This window comes from Rattus norvegicus, chromosome 2, assembly GCF_036323735.1.
Source record: "Rattus norvegicus strain BN/NHsdMcwi chromosome 2, GRCr8, whole genome shotgun sequence".
NCBI classification, from domain to species: domain Eukaryota; kingdom Metazoa; phylum Chordata; class Mammalia; order Rodentia; family Muridae; genus Rattus; species Rattus norvegicus.
The window spans coordinates 177,616,374-177,637,726 of NC_086020.1; the positions used below are offsets into that span (position 1 = coordinate 177,616,374).

General features: G+C 48.4%; 1 protein-coding gene across 5 annotated transcripts in view; it reads right to left on the minus strand.

The window, feature by feature from the left end:
- Il6r (interleukin 6 receptor) overlaps positions 1-21,353 on the minus strand; it is a 64,686-nt gene that overhangs the window by 34,354 nt on the left and 8,979 nt on the right. For all 5 annotated transcript variants that reach the window (XR_010063582.1, XM_006232588.5, XM_006232587.5 and 2 more), the window contains exons 2-6: positions 5,023-5,259; positions 3,987-4,110; positions 1,820-2,004; positions 1,345-1,511; positions 721-862 (exon numbers count right to left, since the gene is read on the minus strand). Coding sequence is in view for 4 of the 5 variants with exons in the window: in XM_006232588.5 (XP_006232650.1) it covers positions 721-862; positions 1,345-1,511; positions 1,820-2,004; positions 3,987-4,110; positions 5,023-5,259 (855 nt within the window). In the remaining variant the exon portion in view is untranslated. The remainder of the gene's footprint in view (positions 1-720; positions 863-1,344; positions 1,512-1,819; positions 2,005-3,986; positions 4,111-5,022; positions 5,260-21,353) is intronic.

Sequence of the window (21,353 nt, forward strand, 5' to 3'; positions counted from 1 at the left end):
TCCTGCTCACTGCTCCCACATCATGGGGTAAGCAGTTTGGGTCTGTCATCCCGTCTCTGCCGTGATGTTCTGCCACACCTCAAACCCAGAACAACAGAACCAGCCCCAGTCCTCTGTAACCCAGAGTCAAAAGAATCCTTTCTCTGTTAAATTGGTTTCTTCAGACTTTGTCATAGCAGTGAGAGGATTTCATTACATCCCTTGAAGCAGTATTACCTTGTCAGTTCCCAAAGATGTTTATCTTAGTCAATTAACCACACCTATAAACTTTGGAACTCCTTCCATTACTCTCCTGTCCTTACCCTCCTCCCTGCTGCCCTCAACTGAGGAAGATGTGTAATGTGTAAGGAGAAAAGGGCCTAGTGAGCTCCACCATCAAACACATGGGTGCAGCTAGCACCTTGACCCTCCAGGTATGACAGCGCCTGTAGCCATGATTCAGGTACGACATACACACGAGCTACCAGACTTGAGCAAAGAGAGCTAGGTACTGTGGCACACAGAGGGACCTAGTACTCAGGAGACGGAAGCAGGAGAAAATTCAAGGTCATCTTGACTACGCAGTAAGTTCTAAGCCTGCCTGGACTGAGTGAGGCACCTTCTCAATGAACTGAAACGAAGAGGGTGAGGGGGGCTTAGCATACTTTGCCATACAGTACAAGGCTGACATACTCATAAGCTGAAAGGTGTCCCATCCTCCCTCCATGTAGACCCAGGTACCTAGCCAAGGAGTGCCTGTGACCTCCGGGGACCATTTGCTCCACTGGCCAATGTCAAACTCCTCCTTCCCTCGGACCTGCACCACATGCTTTACTCCTCGCAAGGCATCATGGATGACACATTGATGCTGGGCCACCTGGAGCTGAAGATGGAGACATAGTGAGTCCCAGTGACCCCAGTGAGGCAATGCTACAGAGGGAGGGCACTCTTGACCACCCCGCTTAGTTGGCAGAGGTTTGCACCACCTGGGAGGCTGAGGTGGAATCATTCTCAAACATTCTGAAGTCACTGTAGGTGACAGAAGCCGGCCTTCTCCTGAGGCCAGTCAGAAGGAGTCTGGCCTGGCATTATTAGTCTTATTTTATAAAGACAGAGCCAAGACTCATAAAGTTAAATGGCTCACCCAAGACTATGAAGGACAGAAGGGGCCAAGCTGGACCAGAACCCACTTCTTTCCTGATGTCCTACTTCCCCTAAGACCTAGGGGCATTTTTCTCTTTAGATATAGATCTCAGCTGGGCATGGAGGCACTTGGGAGCTTGGGAGGCTAAGGAAGGAGGATTGTCATGAGTCTGAGACTACTACAGGGTGAAACTTTATATCCAAATAAAGGAAACGAATTACCGGCCACACCGTGAACGTCTTTGACCATACAGGTCGGTATCGAAGCTCGAATTGCAACAAGTAGTAACTTGGGTCCCAGGACTCAGGGTCTTGCCAACTGACTTTGAGCCAACGAGGCCTTCCAGGTATGGCTGATACCACAAGGTTGGCAGGTGGATCCGGCTGCACTGTGGAGAGAGAATAGGGCTTCTATGGGGCAGCAAGCATGAGGAGACCCTCAAAGACTCGGCAGACATACACCACTCCCCAGAAATGTCTAAATCTTATTTATTTAGTGGAAACAGAACCCAGAGCCTTGCACCTGGTAGGCAAAACCTCATTGGATAGCCCCTTAAAACCCCATGCTCGTCTTAAGAAGACCCCCATCTATTTATCAGCAATGCCCCAGAAGACCCAGCTGCCAAGCCCCTCTGCACACCCTCCCTCCCTCTCCCAGGGATAGATCAGAAACATTCCTCAGGAGAAGCTCGCTTACCCATTTTTAAACTCTGAAATACTACATTGTGGCTGGACCTGCTTCCGACACTGTTTGCAACGCACAGTGACACTATGTGGTACACTTTGTCACCCTCCAGGATCTCCACCTCGCAGGAGAAGCTTTTCAGCTGCTGAGAATACTGGCAAGGCACCTGGAAGTCACTCTTCCCATTGGTGGTGTTGCTGTGGGACACAAGGGACGAAGGGCACCGAAGTTCTAGCAAATTTTTGTTTGTTTTTCAAGAAAAAGAAGTCTGGCTCAGGAATTGGAAGCTCAGGAACTGATTCTAGCTTTCAGGTTTCAACTCAGCCAGTGTCTACTCCTACTAGTGTCTGTGATGTGCAGCATGCTTTTCAACCCACGTGTTTATTTCCTCCCTAGAAAATAGGAAAGCTAATGGCATCAGTGCCCATCTGATAGGATCTTTGACAGAGCCCAGCCAATGAGGGGCAGGTGGAGGAGAAGGCCCCTCTGATCTCACATTGTCACAGTGTCTTCATCTCTGACTTCCTTCCTGGGTCTTGTCCTTCGCACTATAAAGGATATAGAAATGAATAAGAAAAGCCCTTCCCTGTCCCAGGGCACAGAAGACCTGCCCCCAAGTGATACGGCAAAAAAGCTGGGGAATCACCAAAGCACACAAGGGGAACAGGAGGGAGAGGGGAAATAGAAAAGAACTCTAAGGCTGAAGATGGCCAAGGGAAGGCCCGGAAACCTGAGATCTCACCACTTCCACCTTCCCTGCCACTAGAAAACAAGTGAGCAACCTCAGACTCAGATAAGGACCTTGGGCTCAACCCATGCTGGTCGCCACACTGGTTTTGTAATATGGAAATTCTCCCCCATCTGCTGGGGGTATTTGAGACCCTTCGGGGAGAGACCTGAGACAAGCAGGCCTGGTACAGCATTTGTTCCTAACGCCCTGCAGCACTGCAGGCTCCTGGGTGACCCTCGCTGCCTGATCTTGTTCTAGGGCCAGGTTGATGAAGGCGAGTACTGGTAACCAGATGATCAGGAGCTCTGTGGAACAGCGCTGGTACCAGAGCTGATTCACAACCTGGGTGGGGTAACTTAGAATGACCCAATTTAAAGCATGCATTCGTTTACTTCTGGGAATTTCCACTTAATATTCCGGGGCCATGTTTGACTGGTAGTAACTACACCCATAGGAGGGACCCATAAGAAGGAATACCACACTCTGACCCACTCAAGTTTTATTATAAATATCTAGGCTTGTGGGTGGAGACTGCAGTTTCCCTAGCAGGGTACATTACACTTCCCTCTACCTCCCTGACCCCAGGTCTCCACGCCATCTTCTAATAGGCAAAGGTCTGGATGGGTCGCACCTCACCCCCCATCCATGACCACTCTCTGTATCCTGTCTTTATAATGCTCACAGGGCCAAGGTACTGTCTGATAGCAGCCTCATTCCTAGCCCCCAGAGCCATTTCCTGTAGGACAACACCCCAAACCTTTAGACCCTGACAGAAAGTGGTCATCCCATCCTGGGCTTGGGTTCGCTTCCTAACCTCTTAGAACCACTTCCTAGCCAGATGGCCTCAAGCAAATTAATCAGTCTCGCCGAACCCCATCCTGCATTTCCCATAGCTGTTGGGTAAGATAAATTGAATTGAGCCTAGAGCTTAGTTCCTTTATTCCAAAGGATCTTTCTTTCTTTCTCTCTCTCTCTCTCTCTCTCTCTCTCTCTCTCTCTCTCTCTCTCTCTCTCTCTCTTTCTTTCTTTTTTTAATTTTTGGAATAACTGAGGATCAAAACATGGCCTTACACATGTTATGTGACAGACTTGGGGAGACTTTCTACTGATAAAGCCATTTGGCCCTGCGGCTGAAGAAATGGCTCAGTAGATAAAGACACTTGTTGCTCTCGCAGAGGACCCTGGAACCGAATGCTAGCACCCACAAGGTGGTTCACACCACCTGTAATCCCAGTTTCAGGAGATGCAATAGGCATGCATGTGGTGCACATACATGCATTCAGGCAGAACACTCATACACGTAAAATTAAATAAATCTAAAAAGGTAAAACAGGTCCCTGTCCACTCAGCGCAGCAGTTATCTGGAAGGAGTCCACCCTTCTTCCCTTGGCTCTAGGACACCAGTGAGCCTCAGCTAACCGTGAGCCCACAGCCCCACCTCCCACTTACATTTTCTTTGCAAACATCACAGCCTTCGTGGTTGGAGAGGGAGTGCTGCTTGGATGCCACTCACAAAAGGCATTTACAAGGGGGTTCTTCCGGAAGCAGGAGAGCTTGGGCTCCTCTGGGGGAACTGAAAGAGAACTCAGCAGGATGAGGGGGTGCAAAGCACACCTGCTGTGTGCATCATCACCCCTCCCCCACCCCAGCGGAGGGGACAACCTGGTTCAGCTCAGAGCCACAAAGGACAACACAACTCCCCAGAGTCCCGGGCACAGAGAGAAGGTGCCATCACCTTTTAGGGTTGCTGGCTACAACAGTGGTTCTCAACCTGTGGGTCACGACCCCTTTGGCAAACTTTTCTCTCCAAAAACATTTGGGTTCCAACTCATAACAGTAGCGAAATTACAGATGTGAAGTGGCAATGGAAATAGTTTTATGGTTGGCGGGAGGACACCAGACATGAAGAACTGTATTAAAGCATTAGGTAGGTTGAGAACCACTGCTCTAAAGGGTTGAAAAGATGAAGCAAAAAGATTGCCTCACCTGATGTGGACACTGAACACCAGAAGGACTACACAGGACATAAGGAAGAAGAGAGCAGGGTTTGCCTCAGGGCATGACCCTCCAGCTTCCACTGGAGCTGAGGGAGCCTTTAGCCTGCTAGTCCTGGGGGGTGTAGGGTCTCCTGTGTGTTTTCTGTGAGCTGTGCAGTCTTCAGCCCTCAGACACTTACTTTCTCTTTGCAACACTTTGCAACAGGGAAACACGATAAAGTTCACTTTATTTTGCTAAAAGAATCTGAGGGAGTTAGCAGGAGTTAAGCCCAGGTGCCTGGCTGGGAGTCCAGAGCTATTAAATTTGCCAGACGGCTTCCACCGCTGGCCACACGCATAGGCCGAGCAGTGGCCCTTTCCTAAAACTCTTGAGTCAAAAAAAAAAAAAACGACAAACTTAAAGGATCAGTCAGGAAATCTTTCTGGAATGCAGAGGACAGTAAAGCCACCCTCGGAGCCACTTCAAAGACACTGAGGGCACAACTCACCATCCACCAGCAAGGGCACAGTCCCAACCAGATGATCATCCAGGAAGCACAAATAGTGCCCAGTGTCGTTGACCTGCACGGCCCTCAGAACCAGTGTGTTTCCCGTGGTAGTCCATTCTCTGCTCTGTGAGCCTGAGTACACCCAGTGAATGGTAGCATTGCCTGCTGCTTCCTTCCCAGGGCAGATCAGGGTAACAGTGGCCCCTGGCAGGCTCGTCACCGTACCATTTGCCACCTCTGGGGAAGGAAAACACAAAGTAAGCCATGGCAACTTGAAAATAGGACTTTAGGTATGATTTGCAGAAGTCAAAGGCCTTCACAGAAACACCTGCGGAGTCCTCCCATGGTCAAGCCTGCACCACATCTGAACGGCCTCCAGAAACCTCCCAGACCACCAAGCTGTCTGCTACAGCTCATCCGCTCAAGCCATGATCCAGCAACCCAGCTCCCTTGATAGAAAACCCTTTAAAAAGACAGGTGAGGGGGTGCTCACCTTTAATGTCCCCCATTTGGGAGACAGAGGTGATCAGATCTCTGAGATTTCAAGGCTAAGGTCAACTTGGTCTACATAGCAAGTTTTGGATCAGTCAGAGCTACACTGTGAGACCTTGCCATAGAAAAAAGAAAGAGTTGGGCCTAGTGGTGCCTTTAGCCCCAGCAACATCCCTGCATTTGGGAAGCAGAGACAGAGGTTGGATCTCTGAGTTACAGGCCAGCCTGAGCTACACAGAGAAACCCTATCTTAAAAAACCCTAAGGAGAGAAGGGGGTGAGGGGGTGGGGAGGAAGGAAATGAAAGAAAAGAAAACAAACAAACCTTCAAGGACCTGATCCTGCCCACAGATCTAAGATCCTAAGGCTCTACAGGGCCCAGGGTGCCTTCTTGGCCTCTGAAGCCTCCTGTCAATGCCCAGGAAGATCTGAAGCCACTCCCTCCCTCTCTCCCTTATGCTCCGCCTGTCCTGATACTCCCCTTTCCTTCCCCATGCTATCCCCACAGCAGAACATTGTGTGTATTTCAGGGCTCAGCCTCGACACCCTTTTCCAAATGTGTTCTCCATTCCCAGTTGAGTTAAAGCTCATGCTTCGGCCGTCTTCCCAACTGTATCACCGAGACTCACTGCCAAATCCAAATCTGTCTCTACCACAAGAGTTGAGGCACAGGGCCAGCGAGATGGCTCGGTAGGTTAAACTCCTTGCCATGCAAGTTGGAGGACCTGAGTTGGACAAAGAGAACCAGCTCCCAATAGCTGTCCTCTGAACACATGTGTGCTGTGGCAAGCCCGAAAACACACACATGAACCATACACACACATGCTATAAAAATAGCATGCTACCTTGTAAGTAGGTGAGATTGAGGGGGCTCCCTAGACTTCTCTGTCCCACAGTAAGGAAGGAAGGCACTCCCTCTGTCAACCACAACTCAAGCCTCCAATATGGGGGAGAGACAGGTTTGGGCACCAGAGAGCCCCACCTGTGAGAAATGCAGCCTCTAGAGCAGACTCCACACAGTGCTCAGAGGAATAGCCTGAGAAATGACCCCAGAGCCTGAGAAGCCCAAACCTTCAGATGGTGCTAAGGGGACTCTTGGGAGCCCTCTTTCAAGAGTCTCAAAAGGCCTCATTCTTGCAAGCATTCGTACACATTCTTCAAAGACATTCTTTTAGCATTTCATTGTTCTGCAACTGTTTTACACACTCTTGAACATATGCAAATTAATATATGTAATACTCATAAGAATTATGAAGCATAAAATGCCCCAGAGATTCCCCTGAAACTAGAACATTTGTTATCTCTGAGTGGCTCTGGTCCCCAGATCTACAACTTCCTGTCCTATATGTACTTTACAATTGGCAGTTTATCCTCCTTTACTTTAAAACGTTTTATTACATTATCCATCCATCCACTTTCCATCCATCCATCCATACGCCCATCCATCCATCCACCCATCCATCCATCCACATCTGTCCATCCATCCACCCATCCATCCATCCATCCGTCCATTCATCCGTCTGTCCATCCACCCACCCACCCATCCACCCACCCACCCACCCATCCATCCACCCACCCATCCATCCACCCACCCACCCATCCATCCATCCACCCATCCACCCATCCACCCATCCACCCATCCACCCATCCATCCATCCACCTATCCATCCACCCACCCATCCACCCACCCACCCATCCACCCACCCATCCATCCACCCATCCATCCATCCATCCATCTATTATGGAGGGTTGCACTTGCCCTGGCACATGTGGAAGTCAGAAGACAATGTGTGGGCATTCTTCCCTTCAGTCATGTAGGACCTGGGGATTGAATTCATATCATCAGGCTAAGCAGCAAGCATCTTTACCTGCTGAGCCATCTTGCTAGCCCTCTTCCTTCCCTACTTTAAGAAGTAAGTTGGTTACCCATGGGCCCCTTCCTCTTTTGTTCCTTTTGGTCTCTGAGCTTCATATGCATTCTCCTGTGCTGTGCTGTTTTCAGTCCTGTTTCCACAGTGTGTGGGTGTCATTTGCTTACTCTCACCTCAGTTTAGTATTCCATTATCTGAGTTTTCAACTTGTTTCCAGTGCTGTGGTGTTTGAATGCAAATGGCCCCATAGGCTCAAGAGTATGAATGTTTGGTCCCTAGTTAATGGGACTATTTGGAAAGGATCAGGAGGTGCGGCCTTGCTGCTGGGGTGTGGCCTTCTGTGGGTGTGGCCTTGTTGGAGGTGTGGCTTTGTTGGAGGAAATGTGCCAATGAGGGTGGGCTTTGAGGTTTCATCTCCCTGCTATCTATCTGTAGATAAGGATGTCAAGCTCTTAGCTGCAGCTCCAGCACCATGCTGGTCTATCACCATGCTTCTCACAATGATGGTCTTGGACTTACCCTCTGAAACTGTAAGCATACCCCAGGCTCTCCTGTATCCCAGGCTAGCCTCAAACTATATAACTGAGGATGACCTTGAAACCCATGTCTGCACCTCCTGAATGCTGGGTTACAGGTGTGTGCTCTCCTGCCTGGCCTGAATGAGGTGAAGTTTAGCAGGTCCAATGGTCCTACTATTTAATGTATCATTATTATCCCCCTCTTATTTCCTCTGGATAAAGCTCACGTCTATATTTTGAACATGTAGGACCTTGGATAGAAATACTGACCAAAGGGGCTGGAGAGATGGCTCAGTGGTTAGGAGCACTGTCTGCTCTTCCAGAGGTCCTGAGTTCAATTCCCAGCAACCACATGGTGGCTCACAACCATCTGTAATTGGATCCGATGCCCTCTTCTGGTTTGTCAGCAACAGAATGCGCATAAACATTAAATAAATAAAAAGGAAAGAAATAAAAGGAAAGAAATACTGACCAGAGAGAATCTCTGCTGGCAGGTGGCTCCATTGCAGTGTTGGCAATAGCCATCTGCAGCCGAAGAGCAAATATCAGAAATCACAAGGTAACCTGGGAGCACCAGTGCACCACAGATGAAAGTCCGACACCATGGACAGCTCACACTTTCTTTGGCATTTGTTCAGGCCACTGTCCTTAACTAGTTATGGGTACAAGATGTTTGGTCAACCACAGGCAGGCCACATACAGAGTAAGACTCCATAAGATTAGAACTGCAGTAATTCTGGTGCAGTTCATGGCCAGTGACATAGCCACCATGAGGTCACACCACGGCATGACATGCACGTGTCTGCAGCGCCGCTGGCATGGACCAAGTTACTGAGTCAGATAAAGGTATAGCACAGGGGCCAGGTAAGGCCGAATGATAGGGTTATAAGTATGTTTACTTTAGAATGTATTCCTATTTCCTTTTTTAAGTTTTAGCCAGACCTACTGCTATACTTTTGTCTTAGATAATGTTTTATTGCTGGAAAGAGACACCACAACCAAGGCAACTCTTATAAAAGAAAGCATTTTTTTGGGCTGGAGAGATGGCTCAGCCGTTAAAGGCTAGGCTCACAACCAAAAATATAAGAAAGCATTTTTTTTTCTTCTCTTTTCTTTTTTTCGGAGCTGGGGACTGAACCCAGGGCCTTGTGCTTTAAAAAAAGCATTTAATTGGGGGCTTGTTTATAATTTCAGAGGGTTAACCCATTACCGTCATATCGGAAAGCAGACCTACTATGGCACTGGAGCAGTAGTTGAGAGTTTTATATCCTGATCGAGAGGAAGAGAGAGAGAGAGAGAGAGAGAGAGAGAGAGAGAGAGAGAGAGAGGGAGAGAGAGACCCAATCCTTCCCAAACAGTTCCACTAGTTGAAGACTAAGTATCAAACCCATGATCCTACTGGGGTCCTTCTCATTCAAACACCAAATGCCCTAACCCAAATACTTTGGAGGTGGAGCAAGAGGATCAGAGGTTCAAGATCATGAGCTTCTGCAGATCCAGTTCAAGGTCATCCTGGGTTAACTGAGATTCTCTCTCAATAAACCAAAAGCAGCAGGCCAGTGGGAGGGCTCAGTTTGTAGAGATGATTACACAAAGGCCTAACAATCTGAGTGTGATCCCTGGATCCAAGATGGCAAGACTGAACTAAATCCTCAAATTTGTCCTCTAATGTCTACATGTGTGTACATCTATGTGCATTGTTCACACACATAAACACATAAGCATGCTGACACACACACACACACACATGTGTATGCACACGAGTATGCTCACACACATGTGCACACACACGAGCATGCTCATACACACACATGTGCACGTACATGAGTATGCTCACACACACATACACATACAGTATTTTTTTTAAATGCAAGTGCCTGTAATCCTGTGCTAGGGGACTGGAGACAAGAGGATCTCTGGGGCTCACTGTTGAGCTAGTCCAGCTGAATTGGCATGCTCCAGATTCAGTGAGACACTGTCTAAAATAAAAAAGCCTGAGGTGGCAAGAGCCAATGGGATGGCTCAGCTGGTAAAGCACTTACTGGCAACCCTGAGACTCTGGGTTTGGCCCTTAGAATCCACACTGTGGGAGGCGAGAGCCAGCTCCTCAAATTTACCTCCATGTCCATGCCGTGGAATATGTGCACCCACACTCAATAAATAGATGTGATTTTTTTCCCTACAACAGAGTTTTTCTGTAGGGTCCAGGCTGTCTTGGAATTCACTCTGTAGACCAGGCTGGCCTTGGACTGAGAGATCCCCCACCCACCCACCCCCGTCTCTGCCTCTGCCTCCTGAGTGCTAGGATTACTGCCAGGCTTTAGATATGATTTGTTTTAACTGACAAATGAATAAATAAGGTGGAAAGTGACTAAGGGACACACCCTAGGCCAACCTCTAGCCTCCACATACGTGTGCATACAAATGCCCACACACACAATTTTAAATAAAATAATAAATGTTGCTGTAAAACTGTATACCATGTTATGCTGGCCAAAGATACATCTGCTTACCTAGTATCGAGAGGGCCACATCAAGTGACTGACCAAAATATCAAGGATTGTGTAACTCTGTCTGCAGACCAACAAAGCCATCGGACAACACATTTCTCAGAGCGCGTCCCCATTATGAAGTGACGCATGACTGTCTACTCAGATCAGCACGCAGCCATGACGTAAGCCTGTAAGATCCTGTTTGCCTCACCCCAGGGAACACAGTGGTGCTCCTTCCACACTTGTCTGAAACAGGACTCTGACGGACAAGGTCTCCACACCGCACTCCCAGAAGCCCCGCTGGTCGATGGCACGGTGGTCCAAGCAGAGTCCTCCATAAGGCGCAGTGGTCAATCCCTGCACTGGGGTCCAGCCCTTCTGCTCCTGCCCTTGTCAGTTCCAAGAAAAATGTTCCTCTGGCCACTTCCCTATCCCTTTCCCTCCCAATAGAAACCTCTGTATGGTTGGCGACTGCATTGGCCAGAACTGCTCAGTTACTACCCTTGCAAACTACGGCTAATGTATTCAGTTAACTGGGAGAAACACCACCCCCTCCTCCCAAACAATCTTCCTTTTCCTTTCCACAAAAGCAGAGCCATAAAGAGCAGCACAATACTAACTTCCTCCGACAGGGAACTTGACTAATGGGCTTCTGAATCTTTAAAACTAAGTCACTGGTTTCTTTCTTTCTTTTTTTCTTTTTTTCCTCTTTTTTTCGGAGCTGGGGACCGAACCCAGGGCCTTGCGCTTGCTAGGCAAGCGCTCTACCACTGAGCTAAATCCCCAACCCCTCTTTCTTTTTTTAAATCAGGAACAATTAATTATAAAACCCATCTGTAAATGGTGCCAGTCAGCCCTGCTTCAAAATATATTTCTTCTGACATTGAGAAAAAAAATGCTGTGTTAACTTTGATTTCAGAAGCATGGTGTACGTTCTCAACGGGGTGGCCAGGACAAAAGAGCTCAGTGCCAGTCCAAAGGGACAGCCTGACCTCCCACCCACCCACTGCTCTGCCTCCTGACTCAGCTCTGAATCAGCCTTTAGGTCCTGGACAGTGGTCAGATAGCAGCCTCAGTAAGCTAGCGGGCAGCTTTTTGAAATGGAGGAAGTGAAAGTCTTGGAAGCACCCTCCCTGGATCTCTGTCTGCCCAGCCAAAGGATGGAATACCAGTGACTTCTTCCTCTTCCTTTTCCAGTAGCTTTGCTATGTTTGCTTTGTTTTCTGAGACAAAGGGGTAACTACATTCCCCAAGCTGGCCCTGAACCCCTGGCTGAAGAGATACCTACTCCTTCAGTAGGAACGGGACAATAGGCATAACACCAATTTGGCCCATTAAAACCAAGGTTTTAAAGAGTCTTAACTTGCTCATATTTTTTTCTTTAAACAAAGACTGCATAGTGATCCCAGGCATTACGTGGAGTGGGGTGGAGGGGGGTGGGGGTGTGCAGCATGCACGGAATCCTGGTGACACAGCGGACTTAAGGCCGGCAGGTTCTCAAACACTTTCAGACCAGAGTGTCCACCTCACCCTTGCCCTCACCCTCAGCCCACCCTTCCCAGCAGGTTTGATTCTGGAGGGATCACAAGAAGCCATCTTTCCTCTGTCTGGAGGTCTCCTGCTTTGAAAGTGCCCAGGAGTCCACCCCAGTAGACCCCATTGGAGAAGGCACAGGAATCAGGTGGGTGTGAACTCGGGAACACCCTTCCTATGAGACTGGCCCAGGGACCACAGGCTCCCTCCCAGGCCCTGCAGGGAGCGTGGGGTGTGGCAGCTGCTACACGGATGAAATTCAGCAAAGAACACACAACATCTGCCCTTGAGCAACTGCTCAGCCCGTGACAACCAGTCAGCAAGCTCAAGCCTGTCCCCTCCTGAATAATTCAACATTTTTTGTGCAACGTGACACGCAAGGCCACACATCTCCACTAGGAGAGACTCCTGTCAGCTACTGAACGTCTCTTCCATGCCGTGTTCTCCCCACCTCTTCCGTACCGCTATCTTGTTCAATCTCCAGATTCCTGGGGGCCTTAAAAGAACCCATAATCCTGGATAGTCTGAAATAAAATGTTCCTGATGCTGAGAACAGGGAGGAGAGACGAATTGTTCTAAAGGGCAAAGAGGAACTTGAGAAAGGCCTTGAAAAATCACTGGGAGTTTGATAGTTTGATAAGCAGATTATCCAGCTCATAAAAAGGGAACCATGCATTTAAGGAATTCAGAAGGAAGCCACTGGGGGAACGGCTGGGGTCTGAAGTCTCCTCAAACAGAAAAGAGGGAAAAACCCCACTGAGGAGAGGCATTGTGTGAGATCCTCCAAGAGGATGGGTCAGCGCTTGCACTGCTGACAGAGGAGGCGCCAGCCAAGGTATGTGAGGACTAGGCACCGTTCTGCCTCCCATGCCAGCCTCCATGACAGTGGCCACATCTCTTCCTGCTTCTGTTTCTTTCTGCAGTGACCTTGAGAGGGAACCAGCTCCTGGGGCACTTAAGGCATCACAGCAGGAGAAGAGGGGCATCTGAGGATTGATTGTGAGTCTTCCTGGTCTGCCAAGGCATTGTCACATGCACAAAGGAAGGTCCCTGCGTCCCAGGCTCCTAAAGAGACTCTGCAGGGAGGACAGGAGTACCTAAGGTGGGACTAAAATCAGGGAAGAATGCAGAATGTCCCTGCCAGTCTCCCAAAGTGTGTCCTTGCCCCTCAGGGCACACGGAGTGTGATCTAGACACAGCTCAGTTGCTGGCTGGCTGGATAGTTAAGATTAGGCTTCCACAGTGTCTTGCCTAGTTTTGTTCATTTTTGAGACAGGCTTTTGCCATGTGGCTCTAAGGTGGCCTCAAAGTGATAGTGGTCCTCCTGCCTCAGGCTTCCGAAGGCTGAAATTATAAGCATATAGTACCTGCCCTTACCTATGGGTTATAGCAGTGTGGGGACCCCTGACAGGACCCTTTGCCTTCTCTGAGCAATGAGAGTTGAGACTGTGGTCTGGGGGCCTCTGAAAGCCCTGCTCCTGGCATCTAGTGCCCTGCCACTCCCCAGTCATTACTTCCAGGAGGCACCTCTGTTTGTTACAGCAATGTCCAACTTGAAACATACACATCATCTCTGCATGGTTATGGTGTGATCACTGGGTGGGGGTCCGGGACAGTTGATGGCTAGGCCATTCCAGGGCCCTCAGACTGATGCTTCTTTTCTCCCTCGGCCACTCTAGGGGAGGGAAATTCTCATGCCTTCCTTGCTTCCCTGCCTGAGTGGCCTATATGATGTCTCTGGAACACTGGCCCCACAGATAGACCCACCCACCTCCTACTGAGGACTTTGCAACACAGCTTTGGTGGGGCTCTCTCCATTAGGATGAAGTCTGGTTCCAGAAAGCTGGAGAGCTTTGCTGTTGCCCCAGCTCCTCTCCCTCTTCGTGTAAACTTGCAAATGTCAATAGCCAGAGAGAAAGTATGCACACGATGACATATTTCTCAACTTCTCCTGAAGCTACTGCTGCTCTTGCCAACAAAAACAAGTTCAGCTTCCTGGCCCTGCTTATGTAAGCAGTGAACCAGCTGCCAGCCTGTCACTGAGGACATGGGCTTCACATGTGCCTGCTAATCCCATCCCACTGCCCCACTTCAGGCAGCCCAAGGAGTGGCTGCCAGCCTCTTGGGTTGCAGGGCATCACAATGAAAGTCCTCTCAAGGTGCTAAAGCCCTCCATCTCAAAGGGGGTGGCTGTGCAACTGGATGGTGTGCAGCTAAGTAGTCACCCTGCAGATAGAGACTTTGGGGCCACTCCGTCCTAAATAGGATCTCTTTCCTCGGGGCTCAGGCGGCTATGCAGAAGAGGAGGTGAAGGGACTGTAAGGGTCAGGGGTGTTTCTGAGGAAGCAGTGCCCTCCAGACACAACAGGACTGATGCACACATGAGTTCACAGAACTGGGGCAGCAAGCACAGGGTCTGCAGTCAAGCCTGCTGGGTCCTGGCACTGAGAGGGAAAAATGGACAAAACTCCCTTGTCTAACCAAGAACTGTCTGCTATTAGTATCCTCCTGTGAGGGGAAAGTTAGTGTTCTCCGGTGGAGTCTCACTGGGCACCTGACGCACACTTCAGGGTAGACCCCGACCCAGGAGCTGGTGGCCAATATAAAATGGACTCAAGGGTATTTTATAGACGTTTTTGTCTCATTTAACTTAAGAGTATTTTAGTTTGGTTTGGTTTGTGCTTGCATATTTTAGCTTCTGGTTTTGTGTTATTGCCATTCAAGGCGTTTGTGGTTTTTGGTTTGGGGTTGTTTAGTATTGTTGTTGTTGTTGTTGTTGTTGTTGTTTGTTTGTTTGTTTGTTTTTTAAAGAGGGAGAGAAAAAAAGAATATGGAGTCCGGTGGGTAGGGATGATCTCAAAGTAGTTGAGAGAGAGGAAAAGCATGACCAGAATATACAGTGTGAAAATAATTTCTTTTAATAAAAACAAAAAGAAAGCAGCCAGGTGGTGGTGGTGCAGGCCTTTTAATCCCAGCAATCAGGAGGCAGAGGCAGGCAGAACTCGGAGTTCCAGGCCAGCCTGGTCTAGTGAGCAAGTTCCAGGACAGCCAGGGCTACGTGCAGAAACCCCTATCTCAAAAAACCAAAAAGTAAAGTAAAATAAAATAATTTTTAAAAACAAAGGATCAGCAACAGAAAAAAAAAAAGAAAGAAAAGAAAGGGGATTGGTGTGGAGGGGTTGGGAAGTGTGCAGGGGTTGTCAGGAGCCTGTAGGAACTCATGTCCAAGCAGAAACAGACGCAGACTTAGGTCTCCTGGTGTTAAGCAAGCACCCAGTGTTCATAGTCACCTCTCCTTGCATTCTCCACATAAGGGTTAGAACCCATCTTCTGGTGTGATGGTACTTAAGCCATTTTTACAGGATGTTCACTGCACACTGGGCATTTTACTGAGCTCTCAGAAGTCCTGCAGGGACAGGGTGTTGTCCCTACCATTCCCTCCCCTGGTCTCATTGAGGCAACAAGAGTCAGAGAAGTTAAAGAACCAAGTTAGGCACCGTATAGCCCATGATCCCAACAGTCAGGAGGCTGAGACAGGAGAATTGTGAGTTTCTTTAAGGCCAGCCTGAGCTACAGAGGGAGAACCTGTCTTGAAAATGAAATGGGACTGTTAAGGAATTGGCTGCAAATCTCATAGCCAGTGTGTGTGTGTGTGTGTGTGTGTGTGTGTGTGTGTGTGTGTGTGTTTTGGGGGGAGAGGGTGGATGCACACTAGGTATGAGTAAGTTGGGGAGAAGCTAGCCACTCTGCCACCTGACCCCAGGGATTTCTCTCTGACTCCCGTTACACACACACACACACACATACACACACACACACACACACACACGCACACACACAAGCACACATTCACGCATGCACATACACATATGCATACACACTACACACAGACACACGTGCACACAAGCATGCACACACGTACACACATTCCCCAGGCTGCTACCATCTTGTTTCCCTGATCTAATTTCCTCTCCTCTGTTAGCTCCCTTCATACCTTCCCTGCTTCACAGACCTTTGGATGCCTGAGTTCTGACGAAGACAGGTGAGGAAGAGGGAGCCATGTCTTCAGTGCCCACCACACCTAGAGGACCCTGGGGGCGGGCTGGAGTCCTCTTCCTTTGCCCTATACTAACAGCAGCTGTATGATACCTCCCCTCTGCCTCTGAATCTCCTGCTCTCCCTAGTAGCCCCATACCTGGGCCTCTTCCCCCTGACTTCTCCAAGACACTGCCTACAGGCCCCAGCCAGACGACGCTCCAGGCTGTGTCATAGCCCTTGCCCTGTTCTGAGTCAGTTCCCAAATGTTTCTCAGAGTAATGGCTCCTGGCAGGACAGCAGCCCTCAGCCCACTAATGGGCCTGTACTTCTTGTACCTGCTTGTATTTACCTTGTATTTGGCAGAGTCAGTATTTACCTTGGCCCAGCCTTCCTCCCCATCTACCCAGTGGACCATACGCCCGTGCGAGGAAGGCCCATGAGAGGAGCCCGTGTGGCCCCACAGAAGAGTAACTCTGGATGCTGACTCAGACTCATGATGTGACTAACTCCAAAACAGAAAGACACTGGGTCCCCTGGCTTCTTCAGAGGAAATCAGATGGCCCCAGACCAAGGACTCTCTGAGAGTATGAACTAGTCAGAGGAGAGATACCTGAGAGCAGTCCTGCAGCCCCACAGACATCTGCCCCATCTTAGGCCCTGCCTTCACTGACTCCTCACGGGGACTCTGGTGACCTTGGTCTGGAACCCACTGTGGGGACATGCTACAGCAGGACGCAGGTGCTGAGACAGGCGTCACTCAGAAACCTAAGGACTCTTGCAGGGTTCAGACCAGTGTAGCCAGAACTGCGCCCTGGGCTCTGGGCTCTGAGTTTGTGCCCACCCCACAACCATCAGCCTCTATAGTTGTACAACATAAAAGGGCTTTTCTTCCCATTTCTGACCTCTGTCTTAGGATCTAGCCAGGAACCTGGCCCACAGTCAGGATTTCCATGTTTCTGGAAGGCGTATGTCAGCAGGAACCTTATATCTCTCTCTTAGGCTGTCCCAAGGCGAATCTATCAAACTCACCTTCCCCCAGTTCCCATGCCCACCCCTTAGACAGAGGGAATCAAAGCTCTAGAGCTGAATGCCCTCAGAGGGGAGCCATCCCTCCCCTGCTCACACAGCACCCTGACTTCATCATCAAAGGTCAGCAGGCTCCCCTCACCTCCAGGGCCCTTCAGACCTACAGGATGGTCCTGGTATCCTGACAGCAGAGCAGCCTAGCTCAGACAAGATACAGCATGGGTCACTCAAAAAAAGAAAAGGAAAGAAAAGAAAGACCTTGTCACATCCAGGATGGACTTACAACAAATATCCTGAGCCCAGGGTTGGGGAGGACAGAGGCCAAGCAGCATCAAAAGGGTGTGACAGCTAAGGTAGACATTGGCCAGTCAAATACCCTACCACTCAGAGACTGAGCTATGCCTACCAACCGTGCTGGGAATGGTTTCGGACAGCAAGGATCAAGGACAAGGATGGCCCCAGGAGGCCTTCCTAGGGAATCTAATGGGTAGCCAGCTGGAGCTTGTCTCAGGAAATCACAGACCTCCCTCGTCACTCCTCCCTGCCCCTCTCTTCTATGCAGCCTCCATAGGTCTTGCTGTGCCCTGGCCACCAGCACCCAGACATGGGAGTCAGCAGTGTTTTGGAGCACAGTGCCTGGCTGCACACTCCCTCTGCAGCTACTGACCCGAAAAGGTCCTCTGCCGGCCCAGCTCCTCCTGTCTGCTGACTTAGGGCCTGCTGCTCTTTCCCCAAGATTCTAGTGGGATGGAAGGAGCCACAGCTCAGTGCCCCTCTCCAGGGTCCCCATGACCCCCTTGTGAGACTGATCTGGCTCCTGGTTGCTGCCATTTTTGTGAAAAGAGAGAGAAGGAAACAGAAGGCTGCCAAGCACTGTTTTGTAGCCTTTGATAAAGAACAATATGGGAGAGAGCCCTGGGGTCAGCAGAATGGCTCAGTCAGCAAAGGGTTGCATGAGGACGAGTTTGGTCCAGTCAGCCCAGCAGAATCGATGAGCCTCCATTCAATGAAACTCCATCTCAAAAACGGTGCAAAATCCTGGAGGAAAGACCCCCAGCAGTCTATCTTTGGCTTTTACATGCACACCTGTACTCGTCTCTGCATACACATGTGCACACACCTATAGTAACATGTACACATGTAACACACATGCACACACATACATATCTACACATACATGCATACACACACATACACACATATAAACTTAGGCAGACATACACATATATACATATACACATGCATACACATAACCACACATGCGCACACATATACACATACATTTATACACACATGCACATACATACATACACGTACACAGGCATGCACATACACACACATACATACACACATACATATAATTTTTTTTTTTTGGTTCTTTTTTTTGGAGCTGGGGACCGAACCCAGGGCCTTGCGCTTCCTAAGCAAGCGCTCTACCACTGAGCTAAATCCCCAACCCCAATTTTTTTTTTTAAATATAAAAGAAAGAATTTAGAGCTGTTGAGATGGCTCCATGGGTAAATGCACTAGTGACACAAACCTTGTGACTTGGGATTGATCCCCAGAACGCACATAAAAATGGACAGAGAGATCTGACTTTACAAAGTAGTCCTCTGAGCCATTCAGTCATACAGAGTAACACCCTACCCTGGTGCTGGCATTTGAACCCAGGAATTTGAGCATTTTGAGCACACCAGGCAAGTGATCTACCATTGAGTTATATCCCAGATCAATGTTTTAATTATGTCTTTATAATATGCTATAAATTGGGCAGGACTAATCTCTCTCTTTTTTTGCCTTTTCAAACATTTCCTTGCTATCTTGACTTGTTTACTTTTTTTTTTCCCCAACCCCCCCGACTTGTTTACTTTTAATCAAAGTTTACATTTAAACTTTAGAATCAACTTTATGTGTATGCGTGGCTAAGTGTGTGTGTGTCTGTGTGTGCATGTGTGTGTGTGTCCGTGTCCGTGTGTGTGTGTGTGTGTGTGTGTGTGTGGTTATATGTATGTGAGTATGTGTGTGTGAGTATGTGTTCATGTCCGTGTGTGTGTGTTTATGTGTATATATGTGTGTATGTGTGTTTTATATGTGTGTGCTTATATATGTGTGTGTGTACTGATGCCCATGAGTACAGGTATCCACAGATCCCAGAAGAGGACATCATCAAGTCCCCTGCAGTGGGAGCTACAAGCCGCTGGAAGCCACCCATCATGGGTGCTGGCAGTTTGATCCTCAGCATCAGCAGTGTGCTCTCCTAACCACTGGGCCATCGCTCTGTCTCTTTAAAACATACACAGTATCTAGGTTTTGGAGACAGGGTTTACACTGTAACTTGGCTGGCCATGAATTCCAAGTCATCCCATTTCTCAAATGTTAAATGTATACCTGCAGGTTTTTTTTGTTTGTTTGTTTGTTTTGTTTTTAACTCTTGAAAAAGAAGAATCTCCTAAAATGATATTGGCATGAAGATCTCACTAGATATGACACAAACTCAGAGGACATATAAATTCAACTATAGCTTTAAGAAAAATCTTGCTGAGAATGGTGGGCCATTCCTGCAATCCCAATACTCAGGAGGCTGAGATAGGAGGTTTGGAAGTTTGAAGCTAGCCTGGGCTACACAGCAAGACCTTGTTTCAAAAACAAAGTGAAAAAAGCAAAAACCATCTGTGTGGGGAAAAACAAAAAACCTTTGCTATCAAAACAATAAAAGACAAACTGGAAGATATTTACAACTTGTATCAGAGAAGACTGTGTTCCTTTACATAGTAAGAGCTTCCGTAAACAATTGGAAAGAGTTCACAGCTCAGTGAAAATGAACAGCATAAGCAGGCAGATTATGCAAATAAGTTATGAAATGCCTGCTGCACAGTGAAGCGCCCATCCAGCCTCACCCAGAGAAGCTGTGTGCAAAGAACACAGACTGTTCTGTGCTGAGGCCAGTTTTTTGGTTGTTTGATTTTATATTTTTGTTTCAGTTTTTTTTTTTTTACTTGTTATTGTTATTTGTTTTGTTTTGTTTTTGAGACAGGGTCTCTATGTAGCCCTGCTGGCCTGGAATTCACTCTGTAGACCAGGCTGGTCTCGAAATCAAGACCCATCCGGTCTGCCTCCTGAGTGCAGGATTAAAGGTGTGGGCCTCCCTGCTGGGCCAGATGACATTTCAGTAGCACACTGAGAGAGTGTGTGGACATAGGCATGCTTGTATTTTGCTGGAGCACAAATTCACAACTTACAAAGCTTGTGGCATCATTGTGTAAGAGGGCTACTGAAATCATTCCCCACACTGTCTGCATCAGCAATGTGGGGTGTTGCAAAATGTCCATCTAAAGAGATTGAGTGTGGGTGAATAGCTCGGCTGACAGCATGCTTGCCCTTCAAGAGCAAGGCCCTTGTTTCCGTACTCAGAACCTAGGGGAGGGGCTCAGCAAAAAAAGCAGATATATTCATATAATGAAATATCTAAAGTGGATACATAAGTCAACTCTGTTTAGGTGGCACATGTCTACAATCCCAGAGTTTAGGAAGCAGAGATGGGAGGATTATTGCAAGTTCAAGGCCATCCTGCTCTACATAGCAAGTTCTGGGACTTTCTACCTCTCCAGCCTTGTTCTTTCCATCCACAGAGCAAAAATAATGACTGTACTCACGTCAAAAATGTTGCTGTGAGGGTAACATTCATATCTGAGGTGAAACCCTCAGTGCTGCTTTCAGAACACACCTAATCTCCCCAATCTGAGCTACTGTGTGAACTGTATTATTAACTTCTGCCTCGGGGCTGGAGAGATGGCTCAGTGGTTAAGAGCACTGACTGCTCTTCCAGAGGTCCTGAGTTCAAATCCCAGCAACCACATGGTGGCTCACAACCATCTGTAATGAGATCTGATGCCCTCTTCTGGTGTGTCTGAAGACAGCGACAGTGTACTTATATATAATAAATAAATATTACTTAAAAAAAAAAAAACTTCTGCCTCCTTCCCACTCCTGTGAGGAAGCCTCCCCCTCTACTCAAGACAGGTGTGTAGGATCAGCAGCAGCCGAGCCCCTGCCCTGGTTTGTTTCAGTATCAAAACTACTGTTACATCTTTGGAAGTCTAAAATAATGTTCCCAGAGGCTTCTGGGCAGGCTCACCCGAAAGCCCAGGTGCCTCTCCTGGAGACGGAAGAGTGGAATGTGCTTACAAAACCTTCCCTAGACTAAAAGTGATGTGAATGGATACTGAGGGGCAGCTGAGAGACCACACTGGCTTAAATCCACATCACGGCCTGGAGTGTTTTCTTCAGTTCTTAGGAGAAAGCAATGGGGACTTCCTGGGGGCAGGAAGGGATCATCTGGGTCACACTAATCAGGATACTGTC